General features: G+C 39.5%; 1 protein-coding gene across 1 annotated transcript in view; it reads right to left on the reverse strand.

The window, feature by feature from the left end:
* Positions 1 to 1120: 1120 nt before the first annotated feature.
* Positions 1121 to 12538, reverse strand: part of ANXA3 (annexin A3) — a 65127-nt gene continuing 53709 nt past the window's right edge. The window contains exons 11-13 of the mRNA XM_081584191.1: positions 12078 to 12136; positions 10015 to 10137; positions 1121 to 1699 (exon numbers count right to left, since the gene is read on the reverse strand). Coding sequence (XP_081440317.1) covers positions 1640 to 1699; positions 10015 to 10137; positions 12078 to 12136 — 242 coding nt within the window. The 3' untranslated portion in view covers positions 1121 to 1639. The remainder of the gene's footprint in view (positions 1700 to 10014; positions 10138 to 12077; positions 12137 to 12538) is intronic.

Genomic DNA, 12538 nt, shown 5'->3' on the forward strand with positions numbered 1-12538 from the left:
ATCCAACACTTACTTAGCACAGGGGATGGCACGTGATAGATGGACTGAAGTCTGTTGAAGAATAGCTGCAATGCTGTCATGATCATTTTGATGTTGCTTGCTAATAGTAAATGATAACGCAGTCACTGAACACGTATCAAGTTCAGGCATAGGGCTAAGTGCTTCACAGGCATTATTTTACTTAAAACTAGGAGAAGGAAAGAAGTAAGTGCTATAATTATCACCATTTTATTTTTTTAATATTTATTTATTTGGCTGTATGGTAAGGCAGGAAGCTCAGTTGGTAAAGAATCTGCCAGCAATGCAGGAGACCCCGGTTCGCTTCCTGGGTCGCGAAGATCTCCTAGAGTAGGGATAGGCTACCCACTCCAGTATTCTTGGGCTTCCCTGTTGGCTCAGCTGGTAATGAATCTGCCTGCAATGTGGGAGATCTGGGTTTGATCCTTGGGTTGGGAAGATCCCCTGGAGAAGGGAAAGGCTACCCACTCCAGTATTCTGGCCTGGAGAATTCCTTGGACTGTACAGTCCATGGGGTTGCAAAGAGTTGAACACGACTGAACGGCTTTCACTTTCACTTTCTAAGGCAGGATGTCAAAACCTGGCATGTAGATTCTAAATCCCTGTGCTTTATTCCCATATGCATTTTGGAAATCTCAGGACAAGAAATAACTTCTTCGTCATCTTTGTGAAAGGTCTCTGAAATGTTGAAGTGTGGAACCCACTGATTAAAAGTTCTGAACTCACACATCACTCTTTCTATTTTTCACACATCTATCATTTCTATTTCTGCTCAGGCTCATAACTCTAACTAGAACTTTGTTCCTTATATATTTCCTTTCAGTATTTCATCTTAGGTCCCTTTCAAAAATAACATAAAAGATTTCTAAAAGTGTGTAGTCTTGCAAACTTATTTTAGAGGAAAAAGATACCTAAGAAATTTGATTCTAAATACCCATTCTGGGAAAGTAGTATTTAGCATGAAACAACCACAAGTCATGTTCGCTATTCAGATGGGCAGTGGTTAGATCAAGAGTTTAGTGGATGTTTTCTGAGGGCTAAAATAACTTCTCATGCATTGCCACTCCTCTAGCTTGATCAAACTAGAAAAGGGAGGCCAGGATTACACAGATATTCATTTTTATTTCTTTCTTAAAGATGAATGTGATTAATAAGACAATAGATAAATTGAAGCAACCACAGCTTTTATAACAAAAACATGTTTTAAAATATCTTTAGTCATTGGCACCAGGTACCAAACAATGCTGGCAGATGATAAAAACTAACAGACAGATCACCTTTTACATAGGCAACAACTCTTATTATACTGTTTGGCGTTGAGTGCTTTAGAACTATACAAAGATTCTCACTTCCAAAGCAGAAATGCAATTTGGCTAGTATTAGCAGATCTTTAATTTCATTTAAAAATTTCATTTATAAGTGGCTACATTATGATGAGATGTTCGATGACAACAATCACTTTTTGTGGTTGTTATTATTATGGAACAATGAGAATTTCTGTTAAAAACAGGTTATTGTGGACACTTGCTTGTACTTGTAAATACCATGAAAAAGGAGTAAGCAGAGCTGAGGAAAATGCCCATCATGGGAGCAGGCAGCCTTTGGAAAGGATGTTCTTGACTCAGTCATCTCCTCCGCAGATCTTTAAGAGTGTGATCTCATAGTCTCCAGAAGTATCCGACTGCAAGGGACAGGACAGGTGGAGAGAAGGAGAGACACAGTGTAAATAATGAGGGGACCATGGATGAATCGAATCCCACAGCACTAGGGGAGTCACCGGCGTGGGAAGCTCATGACCTGTACCATTTAGTAACAGGCACTTGCAATTCCATCATCCAGTCATATCTGTGGGAAATCGCGTTCCAGCCCAGCATCTTCTTTACCATATATAATACTTAAATTCTGCATGATATATTGCAGTTAAATGTCAACTCGGGTTTTTTAAAAAAAGAAGAGTACATCAATTACATAAGCTTAATTTTCTCACCAAACTTTTAAGAAATATGATTTTATTATATTTATATTAATACTTATCAAACACTTGCTCTTCTAAAGGTTAACTACTTTAACCCTTACAACAACTGTGTGGTAGGTACCATAACTATCTCCATTTAACCAAGAAGTAAAATGAGAAAGACACAGGTTAGGATATTTATCCCAGGTTATATAGAGAATAAGCACAGAATCAGAATTCAGAGCCAGTTAACTGGGCTGCTTAACCCTATTCTATACTTCCTGACTTAAGAAAGTGAAATGAACTACCTTCCCATAAGGCATGTTTCCCAGTTCCTCTCTTCTAGGAGGGCCAAAAAAGATCTCGGTTCAGAAAAGATCTCAGTTGTGCTCAGTTGCTCATTCATGTCCAACTCTTTGTGACCCCATGGACTGAAGCCCACCAGACTTCTCTGTCCATGGAATTCTCCAGGCAAGAATACTGGAGTGGGTTGCCATTTCCTATGCCAGGGGATCTTCCCGGCCGAGGGATCAAACCCGTGCCTCCTGCGTCTCCTGCATTGGCAAGCAGATTCTTTACCACTGAGCCATCAAGGAGACTGAGGCTTAAAGTACAAGTTGCTATGTTTGTTATGTAGCAGAGGCAAAATGTTTGCATAGCATCTGTGATAAAACTTGGCTTTTGACCAATATTGCTTAACATCCTCACATTATTCCTATTGATGCAAGGCAACTTCTTATCACTTAAAATTTGTATTGTAGTAAGGTAGAGGAGGCAATGAAGAAGGGTCATTTAGAGATGAGATTAAGCATTGCTTTCATAATAAGACACAACCGGCCTTAATACACATTCTTCTGTTTTATATAAATTATAGTTTTTAAGTTTTGCTTTGCCCTATATAATGATCTCTTGAATCACTGACAAGTCAGCAATCCTCTGGCTTTGTATTAAAACAGCTCCCTCTAGCCATCTCTGATCAAAGCTGTAAACAAGTATTAGGGGTTCTATTAGTTAGCTGAGAAAATATATCCAAGTAGTTTAACACAGAACTAAACATAAAATTCTGATCCACTGTAGACAATAAATGTTCATCCTTTTCTCCTGCCTTTATTCCTTTATGTCTTGCAGGAAAATAGGTATTCTTTTAAAAAAGATTTTTTTTTGATGTGGACCACTTTTAAAGTCTTTATTGAATTTGTTACAATATTGTTTCTATCTTATGTTTTGTTTTTTTGGCCACCAGGCATGTGAGATCTTAGCTCCCTCATCAGGGCTCAAACTCAAATCCTCTATATTGGAAGGCGAAGTCCTTTATATGAATGAACAATTCTATTTTATGGAGTTTTAGAAATTGTTATCCCAAAATATCAATGTATTTTCAAAACCTTTAAACATAATTTACAGCTTCCTAATTAGGCCATATTAATTGTTCTTAAGAAACTAAATGTTTCTGTTGGCCTATTTTTAACAGCGGTACCAGTGGTTCTCTCCTCTCCCAATCTTTCTCCATTCTGATCACAACAAATCTATTCTAGGCTCTCATCTCTTGTCATTAGTTTCCTTGGATTCTCAATGCATTTTTTCCAAGGTGTTAATGCTTCTTGTTTTGGGAAACGGGTTCAATGACCATCATACCCATTAAGCAAGTAGCCCTCTCTTATCCTGTAAGTAGTTCTGACTTTTCTCCCTTCCTCTCTGCCATCTCCTCTTCTGTCTTCTTTGTAGACTCATCCTCCACTCTTTAGCCAGTCACTGCTAGTAATGCTTAAATCCCAATTTGTCACTTAAAATTCGTATTACATTTTTTCTTAATCTATATTTTCTCCCTAGAGAATTTGCATGCATGTCCAAAGATTCAGTGACATAATTATTTCTGAAAATATATCCCATACCACTAGCTACAACTCGCCATCTCTATTTGCATGTTTTGAAGTGTCAATTACAAGTTGTAACTTGTCATGGGCATTTGCCATCTACCTCTACAAGGGTTAAATCATGTGCTGCTGCAGCTGCTGTCCTTCAACATCCCCTGGAGGAAGTTTAGGGTGGAAGTCAGGAATGAGCCACTCTGTGCTCCGGGAAAACTGGCAGAACAGGTCTTCAGACAGACAATTTTAGGAACTGATTTTATGAACCCAATCCTTGCATTTCCTCATATCTAGAAAGTCACTAAATCCCTTCATGGTGACATCAGTTCCTCATGACTAGCAGAAAACCTTTTGTAAAATAAGCGCTTGATTGCATGAACTCCCCCTTAACCAAAATCACATATATATTGACCTTCCCCACCTCCACCTCTTTGGAGTAGTTCCTCAGAGCTATCTGAAGTGAGATTCCCTGGGCTGCAGTCCTCATTTTGCCCCAAATAAAATGTAACTCACAACTCTTACATTGTGCATTTGTTTTTAACTTGACAAAAGACATCTCGAACTTAACATGTGGAACTTTCTCCCTGACTCTCCCAAAAGGGGAAAAAAAAACCCACTGAAAACCTGGTCTACTTGTAAGGAAAGGAGCATGTGTGCTAAATCACTTAAGTTGTGTCTGACTCTTTACGATCCTATGGACTGTGCCCCTGCCAGGCTCCTCTGTCCACGGGATTCTCCAGGCAAGGATACTTGAGTGGGTTGCCATGCCCTCCTCCAGGGGATCTTCCCGACCCAGGGATTGAACCCGTGTCTCCTGCAGCTCCCGCACTACAGGTGGATTCTCTACCGCTGAGCCACCCGGGAAGCCCCAGACACCTGGGAGTCATCCTCAACTCCTTCTCCTTTCTTTTCACAAGATGTCACATTGAGTCATTTGAAATTTTAACTCCTAGGTATCTTTTGAGTCTTTGCTTTTTCCTCTCTTTGTATTAGCAGTAGCTCTGCATCACTATTTTGGATCAGAGCTACTCTAATATGACTAATACAGTAACCCATCACCCCACATCCCTTCTATCTTATGTCCAATTCATTCTCCACAGTCACGAGATCTTTTCTAAACGTACTTCTGGTCATGACAATATCTGATTAAAATTTAAACACTTCAATGGCTTCCCCTCACTCTTAAGCAAAAGACAAATCTTTAAACATTGCCAAAAAGGCCCTGCATGATCCGGTCCCTCCAGTCTCGTTTTTCATTACGTTTCTTCCACCATGAGGTCTTTCCACTCATGACTCCTTTTGTTAGAATGCTGTGCTGAATTCTGACCCCCACAACCTTTGCCTTGTTAAGTGTAATCATTTTCAGATCTGAATCAAAACCTTCCTGTAGGTCAAATCCTCCTGTTATGTGATCTTATAGCACAATCTCTCTTTCCTTTACATTGAACATGGCTGTAATTTTACATTTATTTCTAATTCCATTAGGGCAGAAAACTTTTTTTCTTTACTTATAATTGTAACCCTTAGCTTGGAACATAATATACTTTCAGTAAGTATTTTAAATTGAATGAATGGAATACAAATTTCCTGTTCTCAAGGCTCTCTTTCAACTGAATGGATCTTGCCACTCAGATTGTATTTTTCCATATTCCCAAGGTAGGCTCCTAATCAATCAAACACCTTATTAATTCTTATCCTTCTACTTCTCATCATACATATGTTTCTAGAGCACTCACCTTTCAGACTCTATTGACGAGCATAGCACCAGGCTCATAAGGCACTCAACACTTAACCTGAAAGGTAAGCTCCAAACTAATTTCCCTAAGAAATGTGCTGTGTGCTAAGTTGCTTCAGTTGTGTTTGACTCTTTGCAACCCTACAGACTGTAGCCTGCCAGGCTCCCCTGTCCATGGAATTCTCCAGGCAAGAATACTGGAGTGGGTTGCCATACCCTTCTCCTGGGGATCTTCCCGACCCAGGATGGAACCTGAATCTCTTATGTCTCCTGCATGTGCAGGCAGGTTCTTTACCCCTAGCGCCATCTGGGACTCGTGCACCAATGGAACAGACGTGGGTTCAATCTCTGGATTGGGAAGATCCCCTAGAGTAGGAAATGGCAACAGACCCCAGTATTCTTACCTGGAAAATTCCATGGACAGAGGAGCCTGGGAAGATTCTCTATCTAATCCCAAACATCTTTTACTCTCAATTCCTCTATTATTCCTCTATCAGTTCAGTTCAGTCGCTCAGTTGTGTCCAACTCTTTGTGACCCCGTGAACTGCAGCACACCAGGCCTCCCTGTCCATCACCAACTCCTGGAGTTTACCCAAACTCATGTCCATTGAGTTGGTGGTGCCATCCAACCATCTCATCCTCTGTCGTCCCCTTCTCCTCCTGCCTTCAATCTTTCCCAGCATCAGGGTCTTTTCAAATGAGTCAGCTCTTCGCATCAGGTGGCCAAAGTATTGGAGTTTCAGCTTCAACATCAGTCCTTCCAATGAACACCCAGGACTGATCTCCTTTAGGATGGACTGGTTGGATCTCCTTGCAGTCCAAGGGACTCTCAAGTCTTCTCCAGCACCACACTTCAAAAGCATCCATTCTTTGGTGCTCAGCTTTCTTTATAGTCCAACTCTCACATCCATACATGACCACTGGAAAAAGCATAGATTTGACTAGACAGACCTTTGTTGACAAAGTAATGTCTCTGCTTTTTAATATGCTATCTAGGTTGGTCATGACCTTCCTTCTAAAGAGTAAGCATCTTTTAATTTCATGGCTGCAATCACCATCTGCAGCGATTTTGGAGCCACAAAAAATACAGTCTGACACTGTTTCCACTGTTTCCCCATCTATTTGCCATGAAGTGATGGGATCGGATGCCATGATCTTAGTTTTCTGAATGTTGAGCTTTAAGCCAACTTTTTCACTCTCCTCTTTCACTTTCATCAAGAGGCTCTTTAGTTCCTCTTCACTTTATGCCATAAGGGTGGTATCATCTGCATATCCGAGGTTATTGATATTTCTCCTGGCAATCTTGATTCCAGCTTGTGCTTCCTCCAGCCCAGTGTTTCTCATGATGTACTCTGCATATAAGTTAAATAAGCAGGCTGACAATATACAGCCTTGACGTACTTCTTTTCCTATTTGGAACCAGTCTGTTGTTCCATGTCCAGTTCTAACTGTTGCTTTCTGACCTGCATACAGATTTCTCAAGAGGCAGGTCAGGTGGTCTGGTATTCCCATCTCTTTCAGAATTTTCCACAGTTTATTGTGATCCACACAGTCAAAGGCTTTGGCATATACCCCACATCTAATATTTCATTTTATGCTGTTTCACATTATTTTGTCAGCCTACTTTATCCTTTTTTCAAATTTCTTTCCACTTACAATCTCACTATTTAGCATGCAGTACCAATATGAAATATGATTGTTATCTTGAAACTGCTTTATTTATGTCTACCTCAAGTCTACACATAAATTAGGAACTAACTGAGGGCAGCTACTATGTTTTCCCTTAAAGACTCTGAAATCAAGTTATTTTTTAGATAGATACTTAATTGGTTGATCAAGAAAATCTACCAAAAACTAATTTCATCCAATTTTTCAAAATGTCTTAGTATTAAAAGACACATTTGTTTTTCACCTACTTTCTTCCTCTTCTCCCCTCTAATCATCACCTGAGAAATGTGTTAATGAGCAGAGAAATGTCTAAATTAAAGGCAGAAGGAAGAGGAAGACCGAAGCCAAGGTGGGGATGATAGACACAAAGATTCTATTCATCAATACTGAAAGCAGAATGAAATTACTTAATAATCTATGTTAGGCAACAAAAATGAAGAAACCTAAGATAATTTTAAATTCCACACTGAACTCTTCAGCAATGGATTTTTCTTTTCTATCAAGATACACATTGCTTACATGTTTCCTAATACAATAAGCCTCAATTACCCAGGCCATCTGGAGAGGGAGAGCTAGAGTTAATTGTATTTTCTGGTTTGCCAAGGGTGAACCAAAGGACCTCTTCATGTTTCAACCTTGTTACTGGAAATCTTTATAAAATGTATATGTCTCCTTTTCTGCCTTGGTAAGTACAATTTAGTTAACATTATTGTATCTTCCTCTGTTGATTGGAACTATTGTAATGTGTCAGAATTGATTCAAATTGCATTGAGTGTGAGCAGTTGATGAAATCTGTGCTAAGCCCCAGGTGCAACCAGACAGTTGCCTTTTCAAATACTTTTTTTTTCAATTTAAGCATGTTATCTTTTCCTGCAAAGGTTTAGTGCAGAAACAACAGCTCTCATTTAAAAAAAAAATGATTTTGGTGAACAAATCTAGTTGATTAATTGAGGTCCAGTGGAAGTCAATCGATAATATTTACCAAAATTCCCTGTCCTTGGAGATAGTGAAGGACAGGGAAGCCTGGCATGCTGCAGTCCATGGGGTCACAGAGAGTTGGACACGACTAGTAACTGAACAACAAATCAACAAATCAAAATTATAGGTGTATTGACATTATCTCAGCACTCCTACCTACTTTTGAGCACTCATCCCTCAGATACACTTGTACCTAAGAAAATCACGTATGTGTATTGCAGTGTTGTTTAGAAGAGCAAGAAACTTGAAACATCTGTTGATGTGGTAGGTACAAATATACAAACAATGGAATGATATGCAGCCGTTAAAAAGAATGAGAAAGCTTCCTAGCAACCTAAATATCCATCGACAAAGGAATGGGTAAAGAAGATATGGTACATACATACAATGGAACATTACCCAGCCATTAAAAAGAAAGAAATAATGCCATTTGCAGCAGCATGGTGGACCTAGAGAGTGTCATACTGAGTGAAGTAAGTCAGACAAAGAAGGAGAAATATTTTAAGACATCCCTTATATGTGGAATCTAAAAAGAAATGATACAAATGAACTTACTTACAAAACAGAAAGAGATTCACAGACTTAGAGACTGAACTTATGGTTGCTGGCAGGTGGAAGGGTGGAGGGAAGGGACAGTTAGAGAGTTTAGGATGGACGTGTACACACTGATGTATTTAAAATGAATAACCAACAAAGACCTTCAATGCTATGTGGCAGTCTGGACAGGAGGGAAATTTTGGGGAGAATCAATACATGTATATGTATGGTTGAGTTCCTTCGCTGTTCATCTGAAACTATCACAACATGGTTTATTAATCGGCTATACTCCAATACAAAATAAAAAGTTAAAAAAAAGAATGAAAAAGCTTCTTTCCTGAAATGAAAAGAACCCCAAAGTGCAGAATCATGTTATCTTTTGTGTAAAACAAAGAGGAAATATAAACTACATACTTTTGTTCTACTGCCAGAAAGAATAACTGAAATAAATTAAAACAATGCAATATAAGAAAACAGATAAGCAATTTGCATATGCAATTCACAAAAGAAGAAACATCAGTGGCCACTAAACCTGAAAAAAATAAAATGTTGAGTGCCTTTTATGTACCTAGGATTTTAGAGCTGAAAAATAATTACTATCTTTAAGAAATATTTTGTCACTCTTTTTTTGAGGTTTCTTTTTTTTTTTAATCTTTAGGTTGGAATAGAATTGCTTTACAATGTTGTGTTAGTTTCTGCTGTACAAAACATGAATCAGCCTTATGTACACACATATACCCTTCCTTTGAAAAGTCCCTCCCACCCACCCCCATGCCATCCATCTGGGTCACCACAGAGCATCGAGCTGAGCTCCATGTGCTACACAGCCTCTTCCCAGTAACTATTTTACCCAAATAAGTGTACATATATCAATGGTACTCTCTCAATTTGTTCTACCCTCTCCTTCCCTCCTGGTGTCCATAAGTCCATTCTCTACATCCGTACCTCTATTCCTGCCCTGAAAATAGGTTCAGCACCATTTTTCTAGATTCCATATTTATGCATTAATACATGACACTTGTTTTTCTCCTTCTGACTTACTCCACTCTGTATGACAGACTCTGGATTCATCCGCATCACCACTGACTCAAATTCACTCCTTTTTATGGCTGACAAATAACTCAGAAAACACATTTACACACTGTCAAGGAGAGAGAAACCTAAGTCACGAATCTCCATGTTTTGAAGATTATAAGGGAAAGACGATGGGTAGAGAGAGGCAAGATATGTTTTGCTATTTTTAAGAAGAGACTTACTTTAATTGCTGAATACAGGGAGTAGCCAGAAAGCTTCTTAAACTCTGCTCGAATGTCCAGAAGGTCAATTTCTGATCTGGAAACCATTATTCGGTTCAGAGTAAACTCATCAGTCCCGGCACCCTGTTAAGAAATGCAAGTGTCCACGAGACCAATCTCATTGCTCACAAAACAACACATGGATCTCTATTCATGAGACACTGATAATGGTACACAAATTAATTCAACCACACTGACCCTCCTTCTCTCATTTTTCATCAAACAACCTCATTCATTTATTCAAGAAACATTTTCTGCCATTGCATTGCTAAATGCTCAAAACAGAGATGAGACGCCCCTGTTAAGCTTTCAGGTTTGTAAAGGATACAGGTGAGAAAATGGGCCATTACAATAAAATCTGACATATGGGAAGTACTGGGTACTATGGGAGCATATGTTAGGGAGGCCTACCATATGCTAATCAAGGATTAGGAAAGGACTATTTGAGAAAGTGGGATTTAAGCTGGGGCCTAAATAGTCAGCCAGAAGAAGAAGGAATGGAGTTCTTATGAAGAGGAAAAAAAATGTTTCAATATAAGAAACAGCATATGTGATGCTTTAGGGCAAGAAATAATACTACATTTAAGGATACATAAGTAATAGGAAGGAACAGCAAGAAATACATCTGGAAAGGCCAGACCTTATAAACCATGAAATGAAATTCTGACTTCATCCTGAGTGTGAAGAACTATTTGCAGTCTGTTAAAAATGAGTGTGTTGAGATCAGATCAGATTTGTAGTTTCAGAAGTTTCCTTTGACAGCAGCAGTATGAAGAATGGATTTCAGGAAAAAAGTAGGATGAAGATGACAGAATAAGACTGGAAGCTTTGAGATCCATCCAGAAGTGATTATATAACCGAGAGAGAGAGAGAAAGAGATGTTGATGGCCTGATCTACAATAATGGTAGTAGGGATGGAGAAAATTGATAGATTTAAGAGATGCTCGTAAAGGTAGACTGACAAAACTGATGTTTGAGAAGAAAGAGGGAGAGAGAAGTGTAGAATTTCTAGCTGAGCAGTTAGGGGGATACTGACACTATTCATTTATTCATTCAATAAATGCGTACAGAACACGCATTCTCGTGGAGTTCTCACTGATGGAGGTGGGCAGTAAGGACAGTAAATTAATGGTACGGAGAACGACGGGATGGAGTGTGAATGAAAGGAAGTCAGTTGACCTGGGCAGACAGGGATGACCTCTCTCGGGAGGACACATGAGCTGAGACCTCAGAGATCAGAAGGAGGCAGCCACAGATAGATCTGGAGGAGACACACACCAGGCAGAGAGCTGACAAATGCCAAGACCCTGACATGTGTAGACGCTTGGAGTAATCAAGGAACAGAAAGAAGGCTGATGTGGCTGAGTTGCAGAGAACAAGGTTGGGGAGGACAGGGGTAACTTCAGTGAGTTGGGCAAGGCTAGTTCCTGTTGGTGTTACCCACTGAGGTGACTGAAGGCAGGATGCGGAGCAAGACTGGGATGGGAGGTGACGCAAGTGCTGTATTTACTGTGGACACAGCTTTGAAAGGGCACGTGGATTTCTATAGGAAGTGTCCAGGAAGAAACTGAAGTCAGCATCTTCTGCATGCCAGGCTCACTCTGAGGGTCTGACGGTATAAACGAGAAAGAACTGAACAGATTCACAGAGCTCCCCACCTAGAAGTGACAGCAGACGAGACAGCAGGGTTTCTACATCATGAAAGGCTGCTAGCTCAGTGTGGTTTACGGAAGGCAGCTTGAGAAGCCACTGGATCACGTTTGAGGGCTGTTGTCCTAAAACCAATCAACTGCCTACATTACTGTGAAGTGGGAGAAATAATTTAGTCAGCACTTCAGTGTACCTACCTCTGTAATGATTAGGAAACTCATTATCAACCTCTGAGCCAAATTAGTAGACAGATTAGCTACAAAAGAGAACTCTATCAAAATGGAAAAGAAATAGGAAATGCCATCAATATTAACTAATATTTTTACATTTTCCTTGAGGGAAGCTAAGAATATAAATGAAATTTCCAGACCAACCTTCAAAGCTTGGTACAGTCTTTCAGCTAAAAAGGCAGGCGTGTTCCTTGCACAGCGAACTGTTGTAAAAAAGCAAAGTAAAGTTCAGTTTCATTTAATAGAAATTGAGTTAATCTATAGTAATACATTTTTTAAAAAGATCCTTTTTGGGTAACCATACCACTCTCCTCCTCCCCACTCCTAGCTTTTCTTTAGAATGAAAGAATGAACGAATGCTTAACCTGAATTTTGAAGCCTTATAACATCATATTTGCATGGAACTTTAACACAGTAATTATCCTTAGCCACAGGGAAAATAAAATTACCTGCCAAAGATACTCCCACAGCAGCTGACTCATTTCCAGATCCCAGACACACCAACACCTACGCTTACATTTGATAACTCCCTAGGGTGTACTGCTGCTCCATTTCTAACATCTTTGACTACTGATGAATAGCTTGGGTCTAAAGATTGCAGAGAT

Source organism: Giraffa tippelskirchi, chromosome 1 (assembly GCF_054371585.1).
Source record: "Giraffa tippelskirchi isolate mGirTip1 chromosome 1, T2T-mGirTip1v1.2.pri, whole genome shotgun sequence".
Lineage (NCBI taxonomy): Eukaryota > Metazoa > Chordata > Mammalia > Artiodactyla > Giraffidae > Giraffa > Giraffa tippelskirchi.